This window comes from Erpetoichthys calabaricus, chromosome 17, assembly GCF_900747795.2.
Source record: "Erpetoichthys calabaricus chromosome 17, fErpCal1.3, whole genome shotgun sequence".
NCBI lineage: Eukaryota > Metazoa > Chordata > Cladistia > Polypteriformes > Polypteridae > Erpetoichthys > Erpetoichthys calabaricus.
In genome coordinates this window covers 8146791-8174554 of record NC_041410.2, presented here as the reverse complement: position 1 = coordinate 8174554, position 27764 = coordinate 8146791, and the positions used below count along the sequence as shown (strand labels likewise).

The 27764-nt window shown below is 46.9% G+C and overlaps 1 protein-coding gene across 2 annotated transcripts in view; it reads left to right on the top strand.

The window, feature by feature from the left end:
* The first annotated feature begins 301 nt into the window (after positions 1-301).
* The window catches only part of LOC114667346 (transforming growth factor beta receptor type 3-like), a 50417-nt gene continuing 22954 nt past the window's right edge, over positions 302-27764 (top strand). Inside the window, exons 1-10 of one of the 2 annotated variants that reach the window (XM_051920680.1) lie at positions 302-543; positions 5554-5690; positions 14016-14185; positions 14281-14418; positions 16103-16283; positions 19511-19679; positions 21281-21394; positions 21969-22116; positions 24012-24198; positions 26161-26387. In XM_051920680.1, coding sequence (XP_051776640.1) covers positions 5636-5690; positions 14016-14185; positions 14281-14418; positions 16103-16283; positions 19511-19679; positions 21281-21394; positions 21969-22116; positions 24012-24198; positions 26161-26387 — 1389 coding nt within the window. In that variant the 5' untranslated portion in view covers positions 302-543; positions 5554-5635. The remainder of the gene's footprint in view (positions 544-5553; positions 5691-14015; positions 14186-14280; positions 14419-16102; positions 16284-19510; positions 19680-21280; positions 21395-21968; positions 22117-24011; positions 24199-26160; positions 26388-27764) is intronic. The other variant, XM_028822617.2, reaches the window with a different exon arrangement.

The following is a 27764-nucleotide window of genomic DNA, read 5'->3' as shown; positions in this document are numbered from 1 at the left end:
TCTCTTGTGGATGTTACGTTCCTCAAAGGAGGCTGGCGGCTGTCTGGACGAGGACGAATCTGGCAGGCTGTTCGAGGATGTGTCGCAACTCTGGCGGCGGGAGCCCTCAGTTGCGCAGCACGCCGTGTTGGCGGAGCGCCCGAGTTCCCCGAGCCCGTCCCTCCGCTGTGTACAGCAGTGCGGGTCGCCTCACCGCTCCGCTATGCTCAGCGTGACACTGTTACTCAGCCTACAACACCCCCCCCCCCCCCCTTCCAAACCGAATCCCCCCCGTCCCTCTCCCTTTTCCCCTCCCCTCACTGGTCCTCCTCGAGTTATTTAGTCGGCTCCTTCTGTTTTGTGTTTTCATTTCGACAGCCTCCAGGCGCTCTGCTCTCGCGGTTGCGGCGTGTCCAGTTAAGGGGACCGGAGGATCAGCGTCCACTCGCAGTGACCCACGCGCGGTCCTCGTCCTGAGAGAAAGAACGCAGAGAGGCGGGGGAACTGCCGACCAGGGGCTAGGAGGACCAGACAGACAGGTTGAAGGGTCATTCATATCAAGCTGTGAGTCTCATGTTGTCTCTTTTGCAATTCGGCGCTGGGGCGAGTCGGGGAATCCAAAAAAAAAAAAAAAGAAAACAGAAAAACACAAAATCTGAAACGAATTAAGTCGTTAGTGGGAAACGCGTGCTGCCTTTTGGGCCCCTTCCTTCTTGTTTGTCCCGCTGGGTCGGTGCGCTCACCGCACTTTGTCGCCACTCCGATTGCACGTGGCGACTGTAAATAGCAGATCGGGCCGCCAGTTTCGGGAGAGGTGAGTGAGAGTCTGAGCAGCCAAACACCGCGCCGGCAGGGGGCGCTATAAAATGGTACGCGCGATCAATGGCATAACGACATGCCGCGCTTTAGCCGCAACCTGCGTCCAGCTATCGGCGCCCCCATCAATCCTGAAATGAAGGCAGTTTTGTAACATCTTGTGGTGTCAAAACTAGCGGGAAGCAAGGCGACTCTGGGGTATCAGATGAAATCCGCCCGAAATACTCCAGATAACAGGAACATCATGGCAGTATTACGGGTCGATGCATCAGATTTCATGTCGCAGACATACCTACCCTCTCCAAACGGCCGTCACGAAAACGAAACTTTCAGCGTCCGCCAGCTCCTTACTTTTATTCATCTTTATTTAATGTCCAGTGCGACTGAAATCGTCATCCATCCATCCATCCAGCTCCCTAACTCACTGGCGCCCTCTCCCGGGACTGATCCTACCTGAAGCTCTGTGCTGCTAGGATAGGCTCCGCCCCTAATGTATCGATAATAGCGTAGCGCGTGTTGCTGTCCTTCTTATTATTATTATTGTTGCTGTTGGCCGCAAGGTGGCACACTGGGTGGGTCACGGGACTAGGGGGATAAGCCCCATTCGCGCGGGAAACCCTAAGGGTGAAGTAATCACCACGGTTTTGTATGAGGGTAGAACTGCATCCGCTATGCCTGGGGTGGGTAGCCCATTCTACTGATGGAGTTAACATTCGATGTGGGATTTGCACGTTCGCTTGGTGTTCCTGTGAGTTTCTCTTCCAGATAGTCTGGTTCTCCTCCCACATCTCAAAGACCCAAATTGCCTGTACCAGACCCCTAACCCCAAGGAAGAAGCCCCACACTGTGTGAGTGTCAGTCTTGGTCTGTGCATAAATGGGACCCTACTAAGTGTCCCATGGATGTAAGTGAACTTGAGACTCGTCCATCCATCTATCCGTCGATTTTCCAAACTCGCTTACCTTAGGCAGGGAAGCTGGAGCCACTCCAAGCAATCATTAGGTGCAAGGCAGGAACAATCCCTGCACATCGCAGGGTCCACAGACATTAGGGGCCAGTTTAGCAACACCAGTCCACCTATCCTCCGCGTCTTCTTTATTTTCTCATTAATATCATTCTCATCCTATTTATTAAAAATAAGAAACCGTTATCTGACCAGAGAACTGCAAATGAGATTCCATCGGAAATAACGGAACACTAAGAGCGAAACGAAAGTAAAATGCACTTTTGGAACTTTTCAGATTTTACAACTCCCGCTGGGTCAAAGACACGTAACGTCTTGGAGCAGAAGCAGCGGGCGGGCAGGCGGGAGGTCACGTCATGGTGTGGGAGCAGCCGCCGATTGGGTCCCCTTCCTTAGCCAGATGCCACCCAGCGATCCTCAATTGTCACACGGACGCCCTCCACATGCCATTCGCATAAGCCCAATTCCGGGCACTCTGATGTACCCCCTTACAGGTGACAAAAGTCCCCGCTTATCGCTTGACAACATTCCGAGCGAGCGAGCGGTTTTTGAGGGACACGGCAGTCAGGCGAGAACGCGCAGAAAGCGCGCGTCTGCGCACTCGTGTGGGGTCGGCGGTTTCCAGACGGCGGTGACTGGGCTGCTGACTGTCTAGAGAGGGGAAAACAGGAAGCCCTGCGCTTAACCCCGCTTTCCAGCGTGTGGATGCACGGCTGCCTTTTTTTATTTTTTTTTTTTTGATTAAGAGTCCGTTTACTGTCGTGGCCTTCTGGACCGAGCGCGCTGTTTGCGAGCGAACTGAAATTGAACAACAAGTGCTGATGGAAGGGGAAACGGAACGAGAGAAACGCGAAGTGGAGCTGCGCGAAGATCTGCCGGCTCTCATCTGTTTATTGAGAACAGTCACAGGTGCTTGAGAGCAATAAAGAAAGAAGATTATTATTACTATTGTAATGCACACATTTAAGAATAGGAATGGCGCTATATAACTAAAATGTTCTTACTCTTATCACTGGTATTGTACACATTTAAGAATAGGAATGGCGCTATATAACTAAAATGTTCTTACTCTTATCACTGGTGTTGTACACATTTAAGAATAGGAATGGTGCTATATAAAATGTTCTTACTCTTATCACTGGTATTGTACACATTTAAGAATAGGAATGGCGCTATATAACTAAAATGTTCTTACTCTTATCACTGGTATTGTACACATTTAAGAATAGGAATGGCGCTATATAACTAAAATGTTCTTACTCTTATCACTGGTGTTGTACACATTTAAGAATAGGAATGGTGCTATATAAAATGTTCTTACTCTTATCACTGGTATTGTACACATTTAAGAATAGGAATGGCGCTATATAACTAAAATGTTCTTACTCTTATCACTGGTATTGTACACATTTAAGAATAGGAATGGCGCTATATAACTAAAATGTTCTTACTCTTATCACCGGTGTTGTACACATTTAAGAATAGGAATGGCGCTATATAACTAAAATGTTCTTACTCTTATCACCGGTATTGTACACATTTAAGAATAGGAATGGCGCTATATAACTAAAATGTTCTTACTCTTATCACTGGTATTGTACACATTTAAGAATAGGAATGGCACTATATAACTAAAATGTTCTTACTCTTATCACCGGTATTGTACACATTTAAGAATAGGAATGGCGCTATATAACTAAAATGTTCTTACTCTTATCACCGGTGTTGTACACATTTAAGAATAGGAATGGCGCTATATAACTAAAAATGTTCTTACTCTTATCACCGGTGTTGTACACATTTAAGAATAGGAATGGCGCTATATAACTAAAATGTTCTTACTCTTATCACCGGTATTGTACACATTTAAGAATAGGAATGGCGCTATATAACTAAAATGTTCTTACTCTTATCACCGGTGTTGTACACATTTAAGAATAGGAATGGCGCTATATAACTAAAATGTTCTTACTCTTATCACTGGTGTTGTACACATTTAAGAATAGGAATAGCGCTATATAACTAAAATGTTCTTACTCTTATCACTGGTGTTGTACACATTTAAGAATAGGAATGGCGCTATATAACTAAATGGTCTTACTCTTATCACTGGTGTTGTACACATTTAAGAATTGGAATGGTGCTATATAACTAAAATGTTCTTACTCTTATCACTGGTGTTGTACACATTTAAGAATAGGAATGGCGCTATATAACTAAATGGTCTTACTCTTATCACTGGTGTTGTACACATTTAAGAATTGGAATGGTGCTATATAACTAAAATGTTCTTACTCTTATCACTGGTATTGTCTACATTTAGTTTCCTCCCACAGTCCAAAGACATGCAGGTTAGGTGCATTGGTGATTCTAAATTGTCCTTGGTGTGTGGGTGGGTGTGCCCTGCAGTGGGCTGGCGCCCTGCCTGGGGTTTGTTTCCTGCCTTGCGCCCTGTGTTGGCTGGGATTGGCTCCAGCAGACCCCCGTGACCCTAGTTAGGATATAGCGGGTTGGATAATGGATGGATGTCTACATTTAAGAATACGAATGGCGCTGTTTAACTAAAACGTTCTTATTGTTATCACTGATATTATATTGTACACATTTAATAATAGGAAAGGCGCTATATAACTAAAAGGTCTTATTGCTATCACTGATACTATAATGCTTGACTTTAGGGATAGGAAAGGTGCTATATAACTAAAAATGTTCTTATTGTCTTCTCTGTTATTGTTATAATGTACACATTTAAAAATTGGAAAAGAGCTGTATAACAAAAAAGTCCTTATTATCACGGTTTTTATTGTCATTCAAAAATTCAATAATCAGAAAGACATTATTTAAACAGGTAAAAACGTTCATGTTGTTATCACTGTTATTGTTATAATATGCACAGTGAACAATAGGAAAGGCACTATATAACTAAAAAGTTCACATTGGCGTAACTGGTATTATAATGTACATATTTAATATTAGGAAATTAGTTGTAAAAATGTTCTCTTTGCTGCTATTGTTGGTACAATGCACACATTTAATGACAGTATATACTTTAAAAATTTCTTATTGTTGTCACTGATATTGCACATGTGTAATAATAGGAAAGTTGTTATATAAATAAATACATAAAGGTTCCTATTTGTATCACTGCTATTATCATTCTAATGCACACATTGAATCACAGTTAAGGCGCTATATAAATGAATACTCTTCCTGTTGTTATTACCATTTTTATTACGCACACATTACCTAACAGCATATCTGAGGCGCTCTGGTGGTCTCCTATTCACCCAATGACCTGCTCATTCAGCTGATTGGTGTCTCTGATCCGGTTTGGGTCGGTTTTAGCTCCTTTGTCATTGCCCTTGTACTGGACTGGCGCCCCATCTATGCTGCCAGGACAGGCTTCGGCCCCCCGCGGTCCTAGTGTCTCCTCGACGTGGGTGGATCGTATATTTTTCATCCTTCCTTACGGGGTTTCTCTTTCATTTGTAGACGATGTTCTAGTTCCCCAAGTCCTGCCAGACTCCCTGGTCGCGTTTCTGCATTTGCTGATGGCAGTGGGGGGGCTTCATCGTTGCCTCCCCTCACCAGACTGCCTGAGATGGCCGGTGATGGGCTGCTCAGACCCCAGACGGTTTTTGTCAGCAGTGTTTGTGCAGTCGTGGTGGAGCTGCCATGTCTTCAGATGACTTTGGGTTCTGCCTGTGACGTGGGCTGCCACAAACATGTCCCCGCAGACCACCAAAGGCCCAAGTGCCAGTGAAGCCTGACCCCGAGCCTGTTTGTTCCTGCAGGTACTGCCCCTGTGCAGCGATGGCGGTGGGAGCGGACCCAACGCAGCAGCCTCTGTGAAGCCTCTGCCAAGGGAGAGTTAGCATGGCGCGCCTCCTGGCTCTGCTGTGTCACCTTGTCCTGTGCTGGATCCCCTCAGGTAGGCACCAGGGGTCCGTTATTTCAGGAGCAGGGCTGTTTGTGGCCCCCGCAGGCTTTTTTTATTGTTGCACTTTCTTTAAAGGCCAGTAGTTATGGCTGAAGAGCGACTGGTCTGTCATGGACGAGGGATGTCCATTTATGCTCATAGTGTCCTAGTGGGGCTACTGCAGGAGTCTGGTGATGTTTGAAGGCCATGTTTGGTGGGTTGGCATGATGGTGCAGTGGGTAGAGCTGACACCAGCGTCCTGCATTCAAATCCCATGCCTGGATGTTCCCCTCATGTCTTGGTGGGCTTTCCACCAGGTGCTCAGTTTTTGCTCCAAAAGCCCTGTGGGAGTAAGTGTGCCCCAGGATAGACTAGCGCCACATCCTGAGCTCTTATCTGCCTTGTGCCCAGTGCTGCTGGGATTGGCACTGCACCCTCAAGACCCTGGGCTGAGTTAACAGGTTTGAGAATGAGAGAAGAATGGTCATCGGTAGCGGAGCTGATGAAATGGTGGGCCACGTCGAGAACCTCAGCTCAGCTGTGTGAGGTTTAACCATATAGGGGTGAAGCTGCAGGGCAATCAAAGTCTTTAGACCCCCCACTTCTACAGGGTCTCGCCATGAAGGGGTGGAGCTACAGGACCATTCAGAAGGTCTTCAGAACCCCACTTGTGGAAGGTGTGACCATGAAGGGGTGGAGCTACAGGGCCATTCAGAAGGTCTTCAGAACCCCACTTGTGGAAAGTGTGACCATGAAGGGGTGGAGCTACAGGGCCATAAAAGTCTTGAGACCCTCACCTATGTGAGGTCTGACCATGAAGGGGAGGAGCTACAGGGCCATTCAGAAGGTCTTCAGACTCTCACTTCTGACCATGAAGATATCAAGCTACAGGGCCAGTCAAGTCTTCAGACCCCCACTTGTGTAAGGTCTGACCCTGAAGGTGTGGAGCTACAGGGCCATTCAGGAGTCTTTAGACCCCCACTTCTGCAGGGTCTGTTCATGAAAATGTGGAGCTACAGGGCCATCAAAGTCTTGAGACCCTCGCCTATGTGAGGTCTGACCATGAAGATGTGGAGCTACAGGGCCATTCAGAAGGTCTTCAGACCCCCACTTGTGTAAGGTGTGACCATGAAGGGGTGGAGCTACAGGGCCATTCCGGAAGTATTTAGACCCCTACTTCTGCAGGGTCTGTTCATGAAAATGTGGAGCTACAGGGCAATCAAAGTCTTTAGACACCCCCTCCCACTCCCCCCCACTTCTGCAGGGTCTCACCATGAAGTTGTCAAGCTACAGGACCATTCAGGAAGTCTTTAGACCCCCACTTGTGCAAGGTCTGACCATGAAAATTTTGGAGCTACAGGGCCATAAAAGTCTTGAGACCCTCACCTATGTGAGGACTGACCATGAAGGGGAGGAGCTACAGGACCATTCAGAAGGTCATTTTGATTCACCACATTGATGTTTCTGTGTTTCTTTATTGTACCCGCTGGTTGGTGTTATTGGTTGCCCCTGCCACTGTGTGACCCTGAGTGAGTCACATAACCTGTTGGCGCTCATGCTGTGTAAATATAAATATAATTATACTTCAGTCCCGCATTTGTAAGAAATCTTAGAAATCGGGTGGTCAGAGGTGGGCCACAGCAAGAGTACCAACTGGCAGGGGGTAGACAGCCGAGAGGACCAGGATTAACACTTAGAGACAGGGTGGGGTCAAAGCGTCTGGGCACATAAAGTGATTCATAAACTAAAGTCCAAAATGATGGGCCAGAATATTAAATTCTCAAATCCGGAATCCGGAATCAACAGGAGGCCTGCAATGCCAAACTGATTACCATAAATGTGTGAGTGATTGAGCCCTCTGAGGTGGTCTTCCTTACGACAGGTTCTCACTGCTCAGGAGAGGACGCCTGAAGCTCTGTTTAGGGTGACCATTGTGTTCCCGGTCACCTCCTTGACCAAGTCCCTTCTTGCCCGGTGACTCAGTCTGGCCAACTCTAAGAAGGGTCCAGGTAGTTCCAAACTTCTTCCATCTCACATTTCTTGAGGGCTCTGTGCTCCTGGGACCACTCAAAGCTGTAGAAGTAGTTTGATGACCGTGCCCTGCTGATCTTTGCCTCACCACCGTTTGATCTTTGTGGAGAGGTCCTGGGACTTTGTGGTTTTGGTTTTTATCCTGAATTGGTCAGAACTTTCTACACGGAGGTCCACATGTGCCTTTCTAAACGCCGTCCGGTCAGTTCAGTGGGCCACAGGTGGACTCCAGTCAAGTTCTAGAAACATCCCAAGGAGAATTCAAGCAAAACAGGAGTCACTTGAGTATAATTTGAAGGGTCAGAATGGGGTAAATCACCCAATTCCAGGTGTACAAAGCTCGGAGAGACATACCAAGAAGTCTCGAAGCTTGGCCAAAGGGGCTTCTAAAGAGAATTGAATGAAGGGTCTGAATACTGAGAAGAAGGAGAGATTTCAGACTTGGATTTGTGTGAAATTTCTGAAGAGAGGTCTTCATTCTGTTATGGTGGGTCGTCTCGTGTAGACTGATGGGCAAAAATGGAGGCCGTATCCATTTAAAAATGAAGTGTGCAGAACGTGAAGGGGCCTGAAGGCTCTCTGAATCCACACTATTGACATTCCAATTTCCGTCACACAATGTTACAGTTTTCGGACCCCTGAAAATGCCAGCCTTGGCATTTTGAGGTCCAAAGCCCCACTTAAGGCACCACAGCTCACGGCCTCAGGATGGTAACAGCAATGCAGCAGAAGACTTTCAGAGGAGACAATCAACAGCAGCCAGACACTGAAGATGAGGGGAAGAGCGTGACGGGGGGCTGATGTCCTGCTAGGGAGGGCCAATAAGTAGAGCCCACCTGAAATTCAGTACCCTTAACTTTTTCGGTAGGTTGGATATCACATGAGGGGCTGATGTGTATCGGACAGTTTTAGGGGAATATGGGGTGTCTGATCAGCCTGCTTAGATGTTAATAACTTTAGAATGGCATTCACAATTGAAAGGCGCTATATAACGGTGTAGCACACGGGCTGTTGTGTTGCTTTTTGTTCGGCCGCAGTCTTCAGGGAGACTGACGATGGTAATGGAGATGGAGGGTGGCCGCTCTTCTGTGTAACTACGATACTGTGCTAAGACCTTCATCCTTTGGAGGTGGCTGATCAGGTTTCCCAGATAATCGCCACAAAGAGCCAGGATTGTGTCTTCTTGGAAGAGAAGGCGGCAGGGGGACCCGCGCCACGAGATCTCAAAGCCCCTCCGGCTGTGTTCTCGGAATTTTGATGCGGCCAGTCAGAGGAGCATTAATGAGAGAGAAAAAACAAAAATGACAAGTGCATTTGAATTGGCAGGCGGGACCCACCACCAGCAGCATCAGAAGCTATCGGTGATTCCAGGAGCTCAATTCTGAAAAATGCAGATGGTGGTCTTCAGAGTCTTTTAATCAGATGGCTCCGGTGGGGCCGTCTGGGCCTGGTAGCTTACCGATCAGGTGCCTTGGAATTCAAACTGGCGTGTGTGGCTCATTATTGCTCGTTCACCCTTATCGGTCATTTAAGCTTCATTTTCATATATATATATATATATATATATATAAGGTGTTGTGAAAAAGTAATTGCCCCCTTCCAGATTTCCTCTATGTTTGCTCATGTGGAACATTTAATTGGAACATCAGAAATAATTAATACCAACAACAACCTGAGTGAACACATTATGCAGCTTTTAAATGACCGTTTGATTCACTGAAGGAAAAAAAAAAGTTAATCACCAACGCCTATAAAATATCTGTGTGAAAAAGTAATTGCCCCCTTCTGATTTCGTCCATTTTGCCTCACTCATAACACTTGTTTCTGATGTTCCAAATAATACCAGCGACAACCTGAGTAAACACAATACACAGCTTTTAAATGACCGTTTGATTTACTGAAGGAAAAAATGTAAATCCCCAATGCCTACTAAAATCCCAGTGTGAGAAAGTAATTGCCCCCTTTCCTCTATTTTTTTGCTCATATAACACAGAGAACACCCGTGTAAAAGTAAACACAATTGTTGGATTACAGGTGTTGCTGTGAAAGGTGGCACAAGCACAGAATTAAGTGGGGGGGGGGGGGGGGCGGCGATTGCTTTTTCACACCAGCAATACAGGCGAATACAGGTGAACTTCATCCATCCATCCATTATCCAACCTGCTATATCCTAACTACAGGGTCACGGGGGGGTCTGCTGGAGCCAATCCCAGCCAACACAGGGTGCAAGGCAGGAAACAAACCCCGGGCAGGGCGCCAGCCCACCGCGGGGCATACACACATGCACACACCAAGCACACACTAGGGCCAATTTAGAATCACCAATGCACCTAACATGCGTGTCTTTGGACTGTGGGAGGAAACCCACACAGACACGGGGAGAACATGCAAACTCCATGCAGGGAGGACCCGGGAAGCGAACCCGCGTCTCCTAACTGCGAGGCAGCTACCCACTGCGCCACCGTGCCGCCCTCCTTGGTGGAGCTTCTTTATCCTTCAGTATATCCAAATCATCCTTTAAAAACTATACATTGTGTTTACTCGGGTGGTCTTTTATTCTTTCTGTCCTAAAGGTGGCACAAACCCAAGTATTACGTTTAGGGGCAATTACTTTTTCACACCAGCGATACAGGCTTTGGTTTACTTTTTTCCTTCAATAAATTCCAAGTGATCATTTAAAAACTCTGCATTGTGTTTACTTGGTGGTCTTTTGTTTCGGCTGTTTTGTGGCACAAACCAGGTATTACGTTTAGGGGGGCAATTACTTTTACACACCAACGATATAGGCATTGGTGAACTTTTTTTTCCTTCAATAAATCCAAATGCTCGTTTAAAAAATGTGTCTTGTGTTTATGTGGGTGGTCTTTTGTTTTGGTGGTACCAAAGGTGGCACCACCAAGTATTACGTTTAGGGGGGGCAATTAAGTTTTCACACGAGCGATATAGGCATTGGTGGTCTTTTTTTCCTTCAGTAAATCCAAATGTGTATTGTGTTTACTAGGATGGTCTTTTGTATTCTAGTACATTTGGTTGGAGATCTGAAACCATGAAGTGTTCTGAATAAGTAAAGGTAGAGGAAATCAGGGAGGGGGGTCCCTGTAGCCCCTCTCACGGTGGGCGCTGCTGTAAAGCTGTTTGTGAATGTAATCGAGGGTGGGACAGGCTGAGAAGGTTGTCTGTTGGATTAAAGTGGAAGAACATCAGTCAGTTAGTCAGCCTTGACCTATTGGGGTGTTAGGTGGTCTAATCTCGGAGCTCACGGTAGGCAGCATAATGAGCCACCGCCGCCCTCATTGGCCTTTTCCAATCCCGTGTGTGAAATGACAGGCTCCGATATCTAGGATACCTCAGGGGCAGAGAATCAAAAATGAAAGCGAGACGCCTTCTGCTGTAGGAAGTGGCGTTAAACCCAAAAAGAAAAAGAAAAAAAACGAGACAACTGAGGACCATTTAAGGAAACAAACACACACATAATGAAAAGCAGCCATCCCACCGTCTGTTTAATAAAGTGAGTCAAGCCAGATGATGGTGTTGGGTAACGTCTGCGCCAGGCTGGTTCACTGACCCGCTTTCAAGGCCAGCGCCTTCATGACTGTGCCAGGCGGCCCGCCCCTACCTCTAACGAGTTCCAGAAGCTTCTGCCCAGTGGGACTGCTAATCTTCATTTTATATAGCGCCTGTCGCAGCAGGCAGTACATCAGGGTGGCAGATCTCATCCGGGGTCCGTTAACCCTCCGCCACTGGGCTGGCATCCAGGGTCTTGTTTTATGTCTTTATTTGTTCAGTTTTGAGTCCCTGAGGTATGTTAAGGTTGCCTTTTGTTTTCTGTACCTTTGATGTGTTGTGTGGGTGGTTCCCCAAGAGGCGGGGCCACCTGCCAATCACCACCGGGAACTGCCCTGTGCCCTCTAAATCTGGAGGGTCTGCCACACTTCCTAGTGGTCCAGTTTGAATGTGCCAGGGAGTTGGTGAGTGTTACTTGTGCTTTTGCCTTTTTGAGTCCTTGGAAGTTTTATTTCAGCCCCCCTACCTGATGCCCCCCCCCCCCCCTCCGTTTCGTGTCCTTTATTTTTTACTTTGGTTCACCATTTGCATTGTTCCTCCTTTTCGATTTTGGTGGTATTACCGTTGCCTCTGTTACGTGCCTTGTGTTTTGTGGGTGGTCCCCCCCCCCCCCCCCAAAGAGACGGGGCCATCTGCCCATCACCACCAGGCACTGCCCTCCACCTTGTAAATCTAGAGGGTCTCCCACACTTCCTGCCAGTTCATTTCAGATGTGCTTGGGAGTTGTGAGTTATGTGGGCTTTGGGATGTTTTTTGGATTTTTTCGACCTGCTGCTTTTGGGGTCCGTACTGGCACTTTGTTTGATTTGGAGTGCCGTCATGTTTCAGGTAATTTCATTTTGCCTTTGTGCTCCATGGAGTTTCACTGTGACTGGAATTCTTTTTTGTGAAGAATACATTGTTTATTTTATAAAGATTCTGTGCTTGCTCTTATTACTAGCCGGGGTTTGACGGTGACATCCCCCTCTAGTGGGACTCCCAAGTCACGGCAATCAGGTTTTTGGACTGCTCTTTGACTCCGCTTTTGGATTGTGCATTGGGACTTGTGCACTTTGGATCACCCCCTGCTGGCAGCGCTGTGTGGAGCTTCACGAACTTACAAGCAGTTTTGTGATAATAATGTTTTTATTTTTTTTTAACAATTCTGCGTGGCCCTTTTTGTATCTAGCTGGGGTTTTTGTATTTAGTGGGTATTTTTGGAAGTGCTTTTAGGACTAACCTGCCTTGGGAAAGGATATCTAGGATGCCCTGGACTCCCAAGGTTAAAGTCAAGTTTTAAGGCATCCATAGTCATGACCGAGGACAGAACTGGTTCAGTTTATTTTTAAAACGGGGAATTCCGATGCACAAAGTGAGCAAAACAGAACATCTTTACACAAATATGGCTTTACGAAGCAGATTGTAGTATTTAAGGAGGTGCTTGTCAGCCACGCCCCCATTTGCTGTTGCTGGGTAACAGCTTTACATACCTGATATTCGTATTTAAGGGAGCGCTTATCAGCCACACCCATCACCACACCCCCATTTGTTGTTGCTGGGTGACGACTTTGCATACCTGATTTTAGTATTTAAGGAGGTGCTAATCAGCCATGTCTACTGCCACGCCCCCTTTGTTGTTGCTGGATAACAGCTTTACATACCTGATTTGGGCATTTAAGGTTGTGCTTATCGGCCACACCCCCATTTATTGTTGCTGGGTAACGACTTTGCATATCTGAGTTTGGTATTTAAGGAGGCTCTTATCATTCATGTCTACTGCCACGCCCCCTTTGTTGTTGCTGGGTAACAGCTGTACATACCTGATTTTAGAATTTAAGGACTATCTTTTTGGCCACGCCTAATACCACACCCCCATTTGCTGTTGCCGGGTAACAGCCTTGCATATCTGAGTTTGGTATTTAAGGAGGCTCTTATCATCCATGTCTACTGCCACGCCCCCTTTGTTGTTGCTGGGTAACAGCTGAACATACCTGATTTTAGTATATAAGGGGGTGCTTATCAGTCACACCCCCATTTGCAGTTGCTGGGTAACGGCTTTACATATATGATTTTGGTATTTAAGAAAGCTCTTATTGGCCACACCCATCACCACACCCCCATTTATTGTTCCTAGATAACGGCTTTGCATATCTGGTTTTGGTATATAAGGAGGCTGTTATTAGCCATGTCTACTGCCACGCCCCCTTTGTTGTTGCTGGGTAACAGCTGTACATACCTGATTTTAGAATTTAAGGACGATCTTTTTGGCCACGCCTAATACCACACCCCCATTTGCTGTTGCCGGGTAACAGCCTTGCATATCTGATTTTGGTATTTAAGGAGGCTCTCATCAGCCATGTCTACTGCCACGCCCCCTTTGTTGTTGCTGGGTAACGGCTTTAAATACCTGATTTTATTATTTAAGGCGGCTCTTATCATCCACGCTGCCACAAAGTCAAATCATCGGACCCCTCAAGCTTTGCGTCTCCATGTTCTAATTCTCCATTAATGTATGCAAGTGGCCTGTAATTCCCAAGGTCATCGAAATCTGCAGGATTTCCCAGCTCTGGAAGCACTGGGCCTGCATGTGCTCCTATAATCCCAGGGTTACTCGGCCCTTGGGGTTTCCTGTGTTTTTTTCCTTAGTAGCGTTTCGCTCCTCTCAAAGACGTGAGGCTAACTGGTGACACTGAAGTGGCCCGCGTTGACTTGAGTGGGCTTGTATGTAAAAATGGCTGTCAGCCTCTTTGGTTTTCTTTTAAGGCCTGACTTCAGCCAGACGGTGCCAGCCGACCCCCATGGGAGAGCTGAGCCCAGTGCAGGGCCTGCTGGAGACGTACCAAGCTGGAGTGGGCTGTGCCACGCAGGGCAGCCTGGGCCTGGAGGTTCACGTCATCAACCTTCGTCGAATCTCCGTGCCCGATGGCAGTCAGGTCAGTGGGACGAGAGGGGAAGGCTTGGGGGTGCCGGCCGGGATGTGCAAGCAATGAAGTGCAATGGCATTCTGACCTCCCTTTGTGTCCCGCAGGTGACTTTACATGTGGCACCGATGGCCGTCTCCTTGGTGTTCTCCCGGCCTCTGATCTTCGTGCTGCGCTCCCAGGGGGCCGTGGTCTGGCGGCTGGAGGGGAAGCGGATGGACCCTCAAGTGCAGCACTTGTTCCATGCAAGTTTCATTTTTTTGGAGTGTTTGTGTCTGTCTTGGCAAATTGTGTGTGGGGGGGCACATGTTGGGCAAAAATCTAAAAGCTGGCATTATGGAAATGTGACCCAGCACCTTGGGGCTGAAGCCGTGCTCAATTCCTGTCACCTCCAGTGGCCCCCAGGGGTCCCCTGCATTTGTTTTGTTAGTTACTTTTTGTTTTGTTTTTTTGTGAAGGGCAAGGCGCTATATCACTGAGGAAGAATAAATTGATTCAACAACAAGGCCATGGAAATGAGGCAGCAAATGGAGTGATTGGCATGATGGGGCGCTGTTGGCATACATCTGCCGCAAAGTGCTCTTGCTCCTCATCTCGATTGCCCATTTCTGCTCTTCAACTGTTTATTATGAGGACAACATGTGACAAGTGTGCACATTTTGGGCAAACCCATCATGTGTATTTTTCAGGTCTGTGCTGGTTCTGTGCCCGCACCGTAATCCAAACATGGCCACCAATGTATCTAGTCATCCATTTTCAAACCCACTTAAATCAGTTCAGGGTCATGGCAGCCCAGCAATTATCCCAATGGCAGTAGGCATGTGGCTGGAAACAGCTGCTCTCAAGAGAGTGCCAGTCCATGGCCGGGCACACACACACACACATACATACGCACACGCACACGCACACGCACACACACACAGACAGACAGATATTTGAAGTTGTCATGTAAACTTGCCCATCTGTGGGATGTGATATAGGCAATGGGGGCATAGTGAGAACCTGCAAGCTCCATACAGGCAGGGTTTGAACCCTTCAGCTGTGAGACAGGTGTGCCAACCACCGTGCCACCCTATACCACAGACCATTTCCTTCAGTCACTTTATTGTTGTTTAGGGTCACTCGGAGTCTACCCCATCAGCAGGATAGAAGGCCAGTCCATCAAAGAGCATTCCTGCTGCCCACAACAGCCTGCTTGACAGATGCCCATTGAACTAAATGCACACTTCCACTGGTATTCCTCCATCTGTCCATTTTCTGAACCCCATTGTTCTGGGTGAGGGCCACAGAGAATTAGCGAGAATCCGTAAGTGAGGGGATGCCAGTCTGTTGTGGGCACTGTATTGATTTAAGCTGATGGCCGGGTTTTCAGCAGGCACTGCTTAGCCTTGCATCCCATTGGCTGCTCATTTCCTGGCTTTTACCCACTCTGTTGAGCCCACTGATGCATGGGGTACATCGGGTTTATCTTGCCAACCTTTAAAACCTTAATTTACCTGGTAGTGTATCAAATGTGCCCTATCCAAGGTTATACCAGCACTGCTGGCATGGACTCACTGTGAACCCTAAGTTTGGGTGAAAGCATCAAATATGCCCACTTGACCACCTCTTATTCCTTGCATATCCATCCACTATTAAGATCCAACTTAATGAACTAATGAACCAACCCATGCCAGCTAAGAACCCAGTGGCACTGTGGGCTCAGCTGAAGATGCAGATAAGTGTTACAGGCTGAGGGCACCCACACCTAGTGTCCTCCTTGAGTGTGTCTTTTCTTGCTTGAGCCCCCTATTGATGGCAGACATTGATGGTTTCTACCAGTAAATATTGTGCCCATTTTAAAGTAACTATGGTGATGCCAGGGAAGGACTGTTTTTGATGAATATCCGTTTATCCAAAGTGTTCTCCTCTCTCTACTTTGGTCCACAGATATCTCGAGGTTCCACTGTCCAAAACCTGTTGCAAAATCTCACCTTTGTGCAGATTTCAGAGAAGAACCTGCCAAATAAAAACGAACGACTGTTGCGCTGGGTCCTGAGCAAATACCACACGGTGACGTCCTTCAATGAATTTGACCAGGTCAACCACATCTACATCCGGGCTGGCAATGGTAAGACTGGTTGTTTTGTGGTTTTCCAGGGAAAGGTGACTGGCCAATTGGAATTTGCTTTTGACTGTTTCACTAGCTTGAAGTATTTTCATTGATTTTTGCATTTGTGCTGCCCACACCTGAGGTTCCTAACCAACTACTAAAGACCTCTAAAAACACCCGACTAGCCCGCCATTTGATCATCCAACCATCCATCCATCCATTTTCTTTACCTGCATTTTGTGACCCTCTGCTGCCAGACTTGTGTGTTTACGCTGCAGATCACCATCCTGTGAGGACTTCACACAGTAGGTGGTGCTGTCACTGAGCTGCCTCTGAAGGCTTTAGCAGGAGCAACTTCTGAGGCACACTTTGCTCATCTTCAGGTCTCCAGCCTGGTCATCATGAGCTAGTAGTGTTGGCTAGCAACAAAACTGGAAGGGTGTGGCCAGAGGCAAGCAATGTGTGGAGGGAGGAGCCAGGGGAGGAGTTAATAGTAAACAGTGTGTGAAGGGAGGGGGTTAGTGATAAATAGGGTGTGAAGGGATTGGCCAGGGGAGGTGTTATTGATAAATAAGAAGTGAAGGGTGGAGCCAAAAGAGGACTTTATGATAAGCACAGCAGGTGAATGGGGGTGCTGCGGAGGGGTTAATGATGAATTACAAGTGAAGGGTGGGGTCAGGGGAGGAGTTAATGATAAACAGCAGTAGAAGGGATGGGTGAGGGGCAAACAGCATGTGAGAGGATAGTCAGGGAAGGGGTATAGGATAAGTAACAATTGAAGGGAGGGGCCACTTGGGGGGCTAGTAGTAAACAACTTGTGAGGGGAGGGGCCAGGTGTTAAATATCATGTGAAGGGAGTGGCTGGGTTGGACTAAGCAATAAAGAACATGTGATGGTTGGGACCAAAGGAGAGGTTAGTGCTTTAGAGCCAATGAAGGTTTTGGGGTGGGGGGGCAGCTTATGTAAAACAACAAGTGGAAGAAAGGGCCAAGGAAAGGGGGCAGGGTTCTAATAAGCAACATGTGAAGGGCTAGTAGTAAACAGCAAATGAATAGAATGGCCAGGAGTAGGGGCTAGTGGGAAAAAGCTAGTGAAGGGAGGGGCCAGGGGAGGAGTTAATGATAAACAGCATTTGAAGGGAGGGGGCAAAGATGGAGGTAGTGATATATAGCTAACGATGGGAGGAGCCAGGGCGGGGGACACTATTAAAGAGCATGTGAAGGAAGGGGTTAATAATAATCCACATGTGAATGGAGGGGCAGAGGTGGGGCTAGCAGTAAATAGCAAATGAATGGAATGGCCAGGAGTAGGGGCTAGTGGGGAAAAAACTAGTAAAGGGAGGGGCCAGGGGAGGAGTTAATGATTAGCAGCATGTGGAGGGAGGGGCTAAAGATGGGGTTAATGATACACAGCCAATGATGGGAGGAGCTTGGGGTGAGGATAGTAACAAAAAGTATGTGAAAGGAGGGGTTTGTGATTTACAGCAAATGATGGGAGGAGCTGGGAAAGGAGTTATTAACTCTTTCAGGGCGGATATCGACTTTTGTCAGCAGGAGGCATTGAGAGCAGTAAGCAACTGCAAGCGGTGACAAAACCTGCCATTGTGTTTTAGTTCGACTCTCTTTGCTAGAAGGAAAGTTAGCTTCGTTGGTTTGACCAAGATTCCCATGCGCTTGCAGGCGTAGCGAAGAGCAAACGATGTCAAAAATGGCATCAACATCTGGCGAGAGATTGAAGCGAATGCACAAAGTACTCCGTGGAAGACGACGTTTTGTATATTATCGCTGAATTGGACTCTGACCTGTCTGACTCCAATTCTGATGCAAGTGATCTGGAGTTCGAAAACGAAAGTGAGGTACCGGCGTCAGGTGATCGATCTCCAGCTAACTGTGGTGCTGAACACGTTTGTGTAAATGAAGACAACCACTCATGATGACACGAGTTACATGCAAAGACAGCCAGCCTGCAATGCATTCTTGCCAGCTATATGGCTCGTCAAGCAGCCACAGCACCCAGAAACTGATACTTTGGGTTGATGTATGGGCGAGACCCTTGCTTTGGGTGGTTTTCAGAAAGCTGCATGTTTTGGGAAAAAATATTCAGCCCTCAAAGAGTTAATAAACAAGTGTAGGGCAAGGCCAGGGGAGGAGTTAATGATAAATAGCATTTGAAAGGAGGGGACAAAGGTGGGGTTAGTGATGCATAACCAATAATGGGAGGAGCCGGGGCTGGGGACATTATTAAAGAGCATGTGAAGGAAGGGGTTAATGATAATCCACATGTGAATGGAGGGGCAGAGGTGGGGCTAGCAGTAAATAGCAAATTAATGGACTGGCCAGGAGTAGGAGCTAGTGGGAAAAAGCTAGTGAAGGGAGGGGCCAGGGGAGGAGTTAATGATTAGCAGCATGTGGAGGGAGGGGACAAAGATGGGGTTAGTGATACTGTATATAGCCAATGATTGGAGGAGCCGTGGCTGTGGATTCTATTAAAGAGCATGTGAAGGAAGGAGTTAATGATAATCCACATGTGAACGGGGGACAGGGGAGGGGGCAAGTGTTAAACAGCAAGTGAATGGAAGGGCCAGGAATAGGGGCTAGTGGGAAATAGCTATTGAAGGGAGGGGGCCAGGGGAGGAGTTAATGAATAACAGCATGTGGAGGGAGGGGTGAGAAGTGGGTGTTAGAATTAAACAGCAAGTAAACAGAGGGGCCTTGGGAGGAGCTAGCGATATGCAGCAAATCGATGGAGGAGCTGTGGGAGGAGTTAATGATAATCCACATGTGAAGGGAGGGGCAGAGTGGGGGCTACTGATAAACAGCAAGTGAAGTAAAGGGCCAGAAGTAGGGGCTGGTGGGTAAAAAGCTAGTGAAGGGAGGGGGCCATGAAAGGAGTTAATGATTAACAGTATGTAGAAGGAGGGGCTTAAGATGGGGTTAATGATATACAGACAATGATGGGAGGAACCTGGGGTGAGGCTAGTAACAAAAAGCATGTGAAGGGAGGGGTTTGTGATTTACAGCAAATGATGGGAGGAGCTAGGAAAGGATTTGTTAATAAACAAGTGCAGGGCGGGGCCATGGGAGGAGTTAATGTTATACAGTAAATGATTGGAGGAGGATTAGAAAAAGGAGTTAATGATGGCCAGAATGTGAAGGGAGGGGCTACATGATTACTGGGAGCTTCAATGCTGCACTCTACTTAATTCAATTTGTTTCTCTTTTTTTTTTTTTTTTTTTTTTTAACAGATCCCATGATGCCGAGCACTTGTACGCTGAAAAAGTTCTTCTTGTCTCAGAACTACATGGCTTCTAACCTTCAAGCCCAGGAGGTGCATAGCTGCTTGACCACGGAGTACCGATGTGATCCAGAAGTGCACTTGGTCTACCTGCGCTCGGCAGGATCCAGCTTGTGTCGGTGCGTGGTGGGTCCTCACTTGCAACAGTGAAGGGTGGCATTTAACTGGGGAGGTGGGGGGGTCCTAAACATCCATACTACTAGAGGGGGAGAAGCAGATTGCCTAAATGGGACTTGCAAAGCAGAATCTGCAGCGTTTGGGATTTCTGGTGTAATTGCAGATTGTGGAAGGAGAAGGGCAGAGTCACTGGGATTGTTGGCCCACCAAGGACAGTAGAATTTGGGGGGGGGGGGGGGGGGCACATCCTGCTACTCAGCTAGGAGAAGTACTGGTGGTACGAAGCAATGAGAAGGTATACACTATTATGGGGTGAACCTGTGAACTATGAATAATTAATTATGTAATTAATTATTACATTATTGTGGTACAGCAATAAGGAGCCATACACCATGGTGTTAGTGATGGGTGAAGGGGGCTGAGTGGGTATGAATCATAAATGCCTGCATATATAGAGTTCAAAAGATAGCAGGCAGAATGGCGTAGTAGGCAGGAATGAGGTGCCATACACCGTGGAGGGAACGGACACACATGACGAGTTCATTGACAAAGGAAACAAAATATGGCAGGCAGTGTGGCGTAGTAGGCAGGATAAGGTGCCATACACCACAGGGGCGAACCAGGAGTGTCTGCGTACGTAGAGTTCATCAAGACAAGAGAAAAATAAAAGGACAAAAAGTGTGGTGTAGTAGGAGTTATGGTGTACTGCCAAAGGAATGAGACTTAATTCCCAAACTTGCCGATTTCATTCTTTCCTCAATTGAGTGACCAGGAAAAGTCCACATTACCTGTCTGAGCTCCAACTGTACAAATGATCACGCAGCAGATGTAATATCCATTATCCAATCCGCTATATCCTAACTACAGGGTCACGGGGGTCTGCTGGCGCCAACACAGGGTGCAAGGCAGGAAACAAACCCCGGGCAGGGCGCCAGCCCACCGCACAGATGTAATATATCCTGATCTGAAAGGTTGAGAAATAACCACACATATGAGACCCCCTCCCAGGGCATGTGCTTGTCTTGCCCCCCCATTTTCATTGTAGGCCTCCCCACCCAAGGCCTGGCCTGGAACAAGCAGGTGTGGAAACTGGAAGTGTGAACAGATGCCCTTATGACTTGTGCTTGTACCCGTTTCTCTCGTGGGTTGCACTGTGCTGTGTCCTTTAGTGCCGCTGTCTCGGTGCCCCAAAGTCCCGGGTTCAAATCTCCACTTGGATTGCCCCCCATGTGATGTTTGCTCATTCTGCCAGTGCATGTTATGTTAATTAGGGGGTGTGCCCACTGAAGGACTGGCTCCCTGTCCAAGGTTGGTTCCTTCATTGTAGTCTGTGCTGCTGGGGTGGGCTGCAGCCCCTGCGACCACAAACTGGACTAGGTGGGCTCAATGATTGAGTTGCTATTGTGGTCCTATAGCTTACTGGCCATGACGTTCATTAAATAAGAGCAGAAAAGGCCACTGTGCACGTTAAACCCGCGGCTGGCCATTTAATGTATTTGGTGTAGTATGTGTTGTGTCACTTCTGTGGATGTGACGTTGTGCAGACCTGAAGTCAGTTGTGACAAATGACATCCTTGGTATAAACTGTCTGGTTATGTTTCAGAAAGGAAGGCCAGTGCCCTGTTATAGACCTGGAGAAGGCCATGTGGAAGAAGGCCGAGGAGACCCTGAAGAAGGACGGCTGCTTAGAGAAAGCAAAGACCAAAGATCTTAAAATGTAAGTGGAGTTACCTAACAGTTCAGCGTGACTTGGGGGGACTGGGGGGCTACTTTATGACACTGGCAGTGTGTAACACTAAGAGGACTGTCTGCTGTAAGGGAAAACTTCCTAAAGTATTTCAGGGAATTATAGACACTTGGAATGAGTGACCAAGAAGTGTGGCAGACAGGAAGACTTTAGGGACTTCCAGAACTCGACTGAATGAAGTGGACAGGACTGGCGAGCTTTGGTGGGCTGAATGGCCTGCTCTCGTCCGGATTGTTCACATGTAAAGCACACTGGGCCATGGACAGTAGTCAAACCCCCCCAGAATTGTTCTTACATTGTATTGTCCCTGATTCCAGATTGTCAGTTTTATATCTGATGCCACCTGCCAGCTTTGTATTCTGGGGACAGGAAGGAGGCGGAGTTTCTCTGGCGGTGGGCAGGGTCAGTTTTTATTGGCTGCAGAGGAGGGTGGAGAAGGTAATATTAGCATGAGTGCCCCCTCTCATTCCAGGGTGGTATTGCTGAATCCCTGTGTGACTATATGTGGTGTGTCTGTCTCTGTACTCTTAATGTCTCTCTTTAGTTCACTGCAGGTGGATGTGTTGGTGACCTTGCAGCCTCCGGCCAAGGAGAAGCACACGTGGGCTGATCTGGTCCTCATTTTAAAAAGCGATGCTTCTGTAAACTGGATCATCAAAGCCCACGGGATGAGGGGACGCCTTCACGTGCAGGTGATTGACTTTTTGATGGCTTTCTGCTCGGCCCTTTGTGCAGATGACAGCATTTGATGTTCAGGGCAGGTCAAGTGTGGCCACCTGGGCAGGTAGTGTCGCTCCTTCATTGGTTGCATGAGTCACCAGTGAGTTTGTTTTCGGTGATCTAACAGGTCAGTTGGATAGCTGAGCCAATCAGGAAAGAGCCCCATAATAAGCAGGAACCAATAAGAGTGCAAATAGAGTCTGCTTTTTTTACCCATCCATACGACAACGCTAAGGTGGCATTTCCGGAAGTATACGACTCTGGCGAGTGTTTTTAGAAATGCCAGGGTAGTGCGGATGGTTGGCACAAACGAGAAAATGTAATGGTGTGGACTTAACCTCAGACCTGACTCCTCCATGTCAGCCTCCTGTAGACTTTCTCTAGCAAGGCTCGGTCTGCTTTTTGTAATATGGAGACCAACCCTGAACCTAGAACTCCAGGTGAGTGCAGCTCACACTGACCTGGTGGGGGGGGGGTTGTGTATCTCACATCTGATTGGCTGGATCAGATCAGAGGACCGTCTGCCCCCATCGTGTGGTTGAACACCTCATGTCTGTGAAGTATTTCTCTAAAGACATCAAGTAGGGTTAGCAGGGGTGGATCTCTATGGCCAGCTCTTTGGCTTTGGCCCTGGCACTGCGATGTCACTCTGTAAGCCCATCTCCTTACTGCTGGGGGGGTCATCACCAAATGTAATGATAGGGTCTCATCAGTGTCAGGGCAAGGGGGCTCAGCATAGCACCCTGTGGGTGTACATGTTGAGGGTCAGCGTGAAGGATGTGATGCTGCCAGGCCACACCGGCTGGGGTCTTCTGGGCAGAAAGTCCAAAGTGCGGAGTGCAGCTCACAGTCCCACGCTGAGGAGCAAGGCAGCCAGCTTTGGTGGTCCCACAATGTGAAGTGCTGAGCTGTAGTCTGTAAACAAGACTCTGGCAGAGCAATTTTGATTATCCAGAAGTGTGCCAGGATGGTGGCACTTCTGTGGCCTGATTGTGACAATATGTAAACTGGAGGTGGTCCAAACCATCTGGGATATTCCAGCACCAATCTGTCTTAGCGTCTCTCCAGCAATGGAAGTCCATTTTTATAACCTTTCTTTCTTTCTTTCAATCTATCCATCTCTTTCTTTCTCTTTCATTCTTTTTCTCTCTGTTTCTTTCTTTTTCTGTCTGTTTCTCTTTCTTTCTATCATTCTTTTTTCTTTTTCTTTATTTCTTTCTTTCTTTCTTTCTATCATTCTCTTTTCTTTTGCTCTCTCTCTTTTTCTCTCTTTCTTTCTTTTTTCTTTCTTTCTATCATTCTCTTTTTTCTTTCTCTCTTTTTCTTTTTCTCTTTCTATCATTCTCTCTTCTTTCTTTCTCTTTCTTTTCTTTTTCTTTTTCTCTCTCTTTCTTTCTATCATTCTCTTTCTATCATTCTTTTTTCTTTCTCTCTTTCTTTTTCTTTATCTCTCTCTCTGTCATTCTATCATTCTCTTTTTTCTTTCTTTTTCATTCTCTTTTTCTTTCTTTCTCTTCTCTCTCTCTTTCTTTCTTTTTCTCACTCTTTCTCTTTCTATCATTCTCTTTTTTCTTTCACTCTTTCTTTTTATTTTTCTTTCTTTATATCATTCTCTTCTTTCTTTCTTTCTTTCTTTCTTTCTTTCTTTCTTTCTTTCTTTCTTTCTTTCTATCATTCTTTTTTCTTTCTCTCTCCTTTCTATCATTCTCTTTTCTTTCTCTCTCTTTCTTTCTTTCTCACTCTTTCTCTTTGTATCATTCTCTTTTTTCTTTCTCTTTTTTCTTTCTATTTCTATCATTCTTTCTCTTTCTTTCTTTCTCTCTTTCTTTTTCTTTCTTTCTCTCTTTCTTTCTTTCTCCTTCCCCAGGCCTCAAACAGCATTTCGACCGGCTTGGATCTCGACCCACAACTGGATTTCACCTACGACACCTCCAGGGAGCTACAAGAGGCGACAGACATGGCGGAGTGGGCGGCTCAGAGAGGATTTCCTAGCATCACCTCCTACACGATGGCAGACCTGGCCAACCGCTTTGTCATTACTGTTCCAGCTCCAGGTAGGCACGGCCCTCCGACTCCGAGGGTTACGATGGGTGAGCGTCAGCGGCAAATCGGGGTCCTCCGTGTGCCAATGGCTGACAGTGACAGTCACCACATGGTGGCTTTGTTTGTCTGGTGTCTCACCCGTCACAAGCACCTAACACCCCATCACCTCCTGTGCCTTTTGTTCTTCTTGCTAGTCGAGTGCTTGTCATTGTTATTCCGAGAGTCTATTTGTTAAGCTATCAAAAAAAAAAAGTGCTGAAGGACACTGCGCCGTCACTGAAGCCAAAATAACGAGAGACTGAAATTTGATCAGAAGTCACCAGCCAGTGGAAGAAGAGCTAACGAAAAGGACCTTTCGATGTGTCCTTGACCTTTGTCATGACCCCTGAGGACACACCCCTAACAACGCAGGATGTTTTTATAGCAACAGGTGCACAAAATGGTGGTGCGAATCACCGGTGAGATTCTAGGGTATAAGAAGACCCCCCAAATGAGTCCAAAACCTCACGAAAAGGTGACAAATTTCATACCAAAGGTGAAACAAATCGCATATCTATAAATATTCCAGATGAACCCTGAGACGAACTTAGTGTCATACAGACTGTGCAGAAGCCCTATGGCTACAGGCCTAGAGCTCCCTCTGGTGGCACCAGGTGCTGCTTTCAACCCAACAAGCTGACCAACCCTCTCCACCTAATTCCTCCAAAGTCGAGTTTGGAAGGTCACCCCAGGGCTGCCATCTACCACACTACTGGCTAACGTATTCCTTCCATATGTCTCTGGTCCTTGGCATGAAAAAATACCTTTTGGAGAAGAGGGCCCAGCACTGATCTGTGGGGCACCGCTATGCTTGCCTGGTGCACCTGGCCTTGCCATGTCTCCTCTCCAGGACACGGGGGGGAGGATATGCCCAACAGGCAGGACTGAAACCACCTGAGGGCACAGTTCCAGTGATGCCAAGGTCAGAGAGGGTGGCAAAGAGGGTCTTTGAAACAACTAGAGGGTGCAGTTCCAGTGATGCCAAGGTCAGAAAGGGTGTCAAAAAGGATCTTTGAAACCACCAGAGGGCACAGTTCCATTGATGCCAAGGTCAGAGAGGGTGGCAAAGAGGGTCTTTGAAACAACTAGAGTGTGCAGTTCCAGTGATGCCAAGGTCAGAAAGGGTGGCAAAGAGGATCTGGTGGATGACTGTGTCAAAGGCAGAGGAGTGATCTTGCAGGACGAGGACAGATGACATGTTGGTAGGCTCCTGCCAGGTGTAACGTGTCGACCACAATGAGTAGAGCCATCTCGGTGGAATGGACCCGACTGATTAGGACCAAAGTGGTTTGTTCTTAGTGTTGGTAACTGAATGAAATGAACAGAAAATACAGAATTAGACAAATAATAAATGAACAGAACAATGCTCAATACAATGCTCAATAATGCAAAGAGAACAAAGAAGATAAAAGAAGCAATTTAAACATAAGCCATAAGTTGACCATCACATCTAACAGACCCTTTACTCTCAGCGGGTGGCACCCCCGTGCCATCATAACTGAGCTGCTCTTCCCAGAAGCCTCTTTTGAAGTTACGGTGGACTTCCCGTGTGAGCTTTGACCCAAACGCCACTCCGGGGGCTACAGAGAGAAGACGTTGTGACAAACCTCTTAGTTTACGATTACATTATCTGGCACATGGGTCAGTGGGGTGGCACATCTGGTAAAAGTGCTGACGACCCCCATCTGTCTGGAGGTGGCACTTTTTTCCTGAAAAGAGAAGGGCGTCAGAATTAATTGTCGCGTTTACCTGACCCCCACAGTGAGTGAGTGCACTGGGATGCCAGACTGGGGTCTGCCTTACACCTGATGCCACTGCGGTAGGCTCTGGACTAAGCAGATATGGCTGAGTGATTAATAGGTTGGTCCTCGGAGCCCCCTGACGTGTGCCCGCTGTCTGTGCCTCTTACTTCTATTCCTGCCTTTCCTTTTCAGATTGTGCGGCCATCCTGCCTCGCTCTCACAAGCCCGCCCCCTTCTATGGCGGGCACAGCGCTGGGCTGCCCCCTGGCACTGGCTTTGAGAGTTTGTTTCAGCACTGGCTGCTTCAGGGGGAGGCGAACTCCGAGCACGAGACGCTGCTTCAGGTCCTGGAGGAGTCCATCTCTGTGAGCTGCCACGGGGACACGATATCGGTGACGGCCAACAGGAGTGTGCTGGAGGTAGGCCAGCCGAAGGGCACGGGGTTGGGGGGCTTTGGTGGCATCTTATGTCACAAGGAAGGTGCCAAGCCTGAGGCCTCTCAGAATGCCACACTTTGAGGTTAAACATGAATGGTAATGACGGGGGGTGAACAAGAAGGGGGTGTCGTTCTTTGGTGTCACACTGCCATTGGTTCATGTCGACAGGTGGTCGTTAACTCTGCCTTGTTTCACATTCACATTTTATTAAATCGGTTTTGTCTCACTTTGCATTACTCTTTGGTTCACTCCACTTTGGTGTAATGATTTCTTTATCAGCTTTGATCCTCATTTTAGTCTCACTCTTGTGTTGCACACTTTGCCCAGCTTTGTTTCATGCTCAAGTTTTTCACCCAGCTTCGTCTCACTCTTGTTTACTTTCACTTTGCCTTGCTTGGTCTCACTTTTATAATTGTGCATTTCAGTCTGATTTAGTTTTATTTTCACTTTGTTTTGTTCTCCATTCACGTCTTTCTAGTCTGTTTTGTCTCACTTTTTCTTTGTTTTTGCTCCAATTCACTCCTTTGATTAACCTTTTTAAATGTTTTCTTCTTTGCCTCACTCTTACGGTTTCATTGCACTCCACTTTGTTTCACACTTGCATATTTTCACTCCGCAGTGCCTTATTCTTCAGCTTTGAAATCCGTTTTGCTTTGAGTCGTGTACGTTCTCATCTCACTCCTCTGATTTCAACTTTGCTTTCATTCGTTTCATTCTTTTGAATTTTCTTTGTAGAGTGTCTCACTCTTCTTGTTTTATTTTTGCTCTGCTTTACTTCACTCCTTTGATTTTAAGTTTCTTTTCCTTTGATCTCATTTCTCCCTAAATGGCCTCACACTCACGTTTTAATCTGCTTTCTCTCACTCTTCCTCTTTTCTTTTCACTTTGCTTTTGTGTCACCCTTGCATGTCTCAGCTCACTTTGTATTAATCTGACAGTTTTACTTTCTTTCACACTCACATATTTTCCCACTGCTTTGTTTCACTCCTTTCCTTTTACAGTATTTTGACTCTTTTGTCTCACATTTCTGATTTTCATTTTTGCTTGGTTTTATCTCACTCACGTGGTTTTGTTGCACTCCACTTTGTTTCACACTTACATATTTTACTCAGCTGTACCTCACTCTTCTCCAGATAAATTCACTCTGCTTTGTCTCACTATTGTGACTTTAGTTCTGCTTAAATTTGTTTGCAGCCTTTTGATTTAAAACATTTTACTTTGTATTGTCTCACTCTTAATTTTAATTTGTTTTGGTCTTTTGGTTTAATTCATTCTTTTGGTTTTGGCCTCATGTTACTTTGTGTCACCCTTAGTGTATTTTCACTGTTCTTTGTCTAACTCTGTTGATTTTAGTTTATT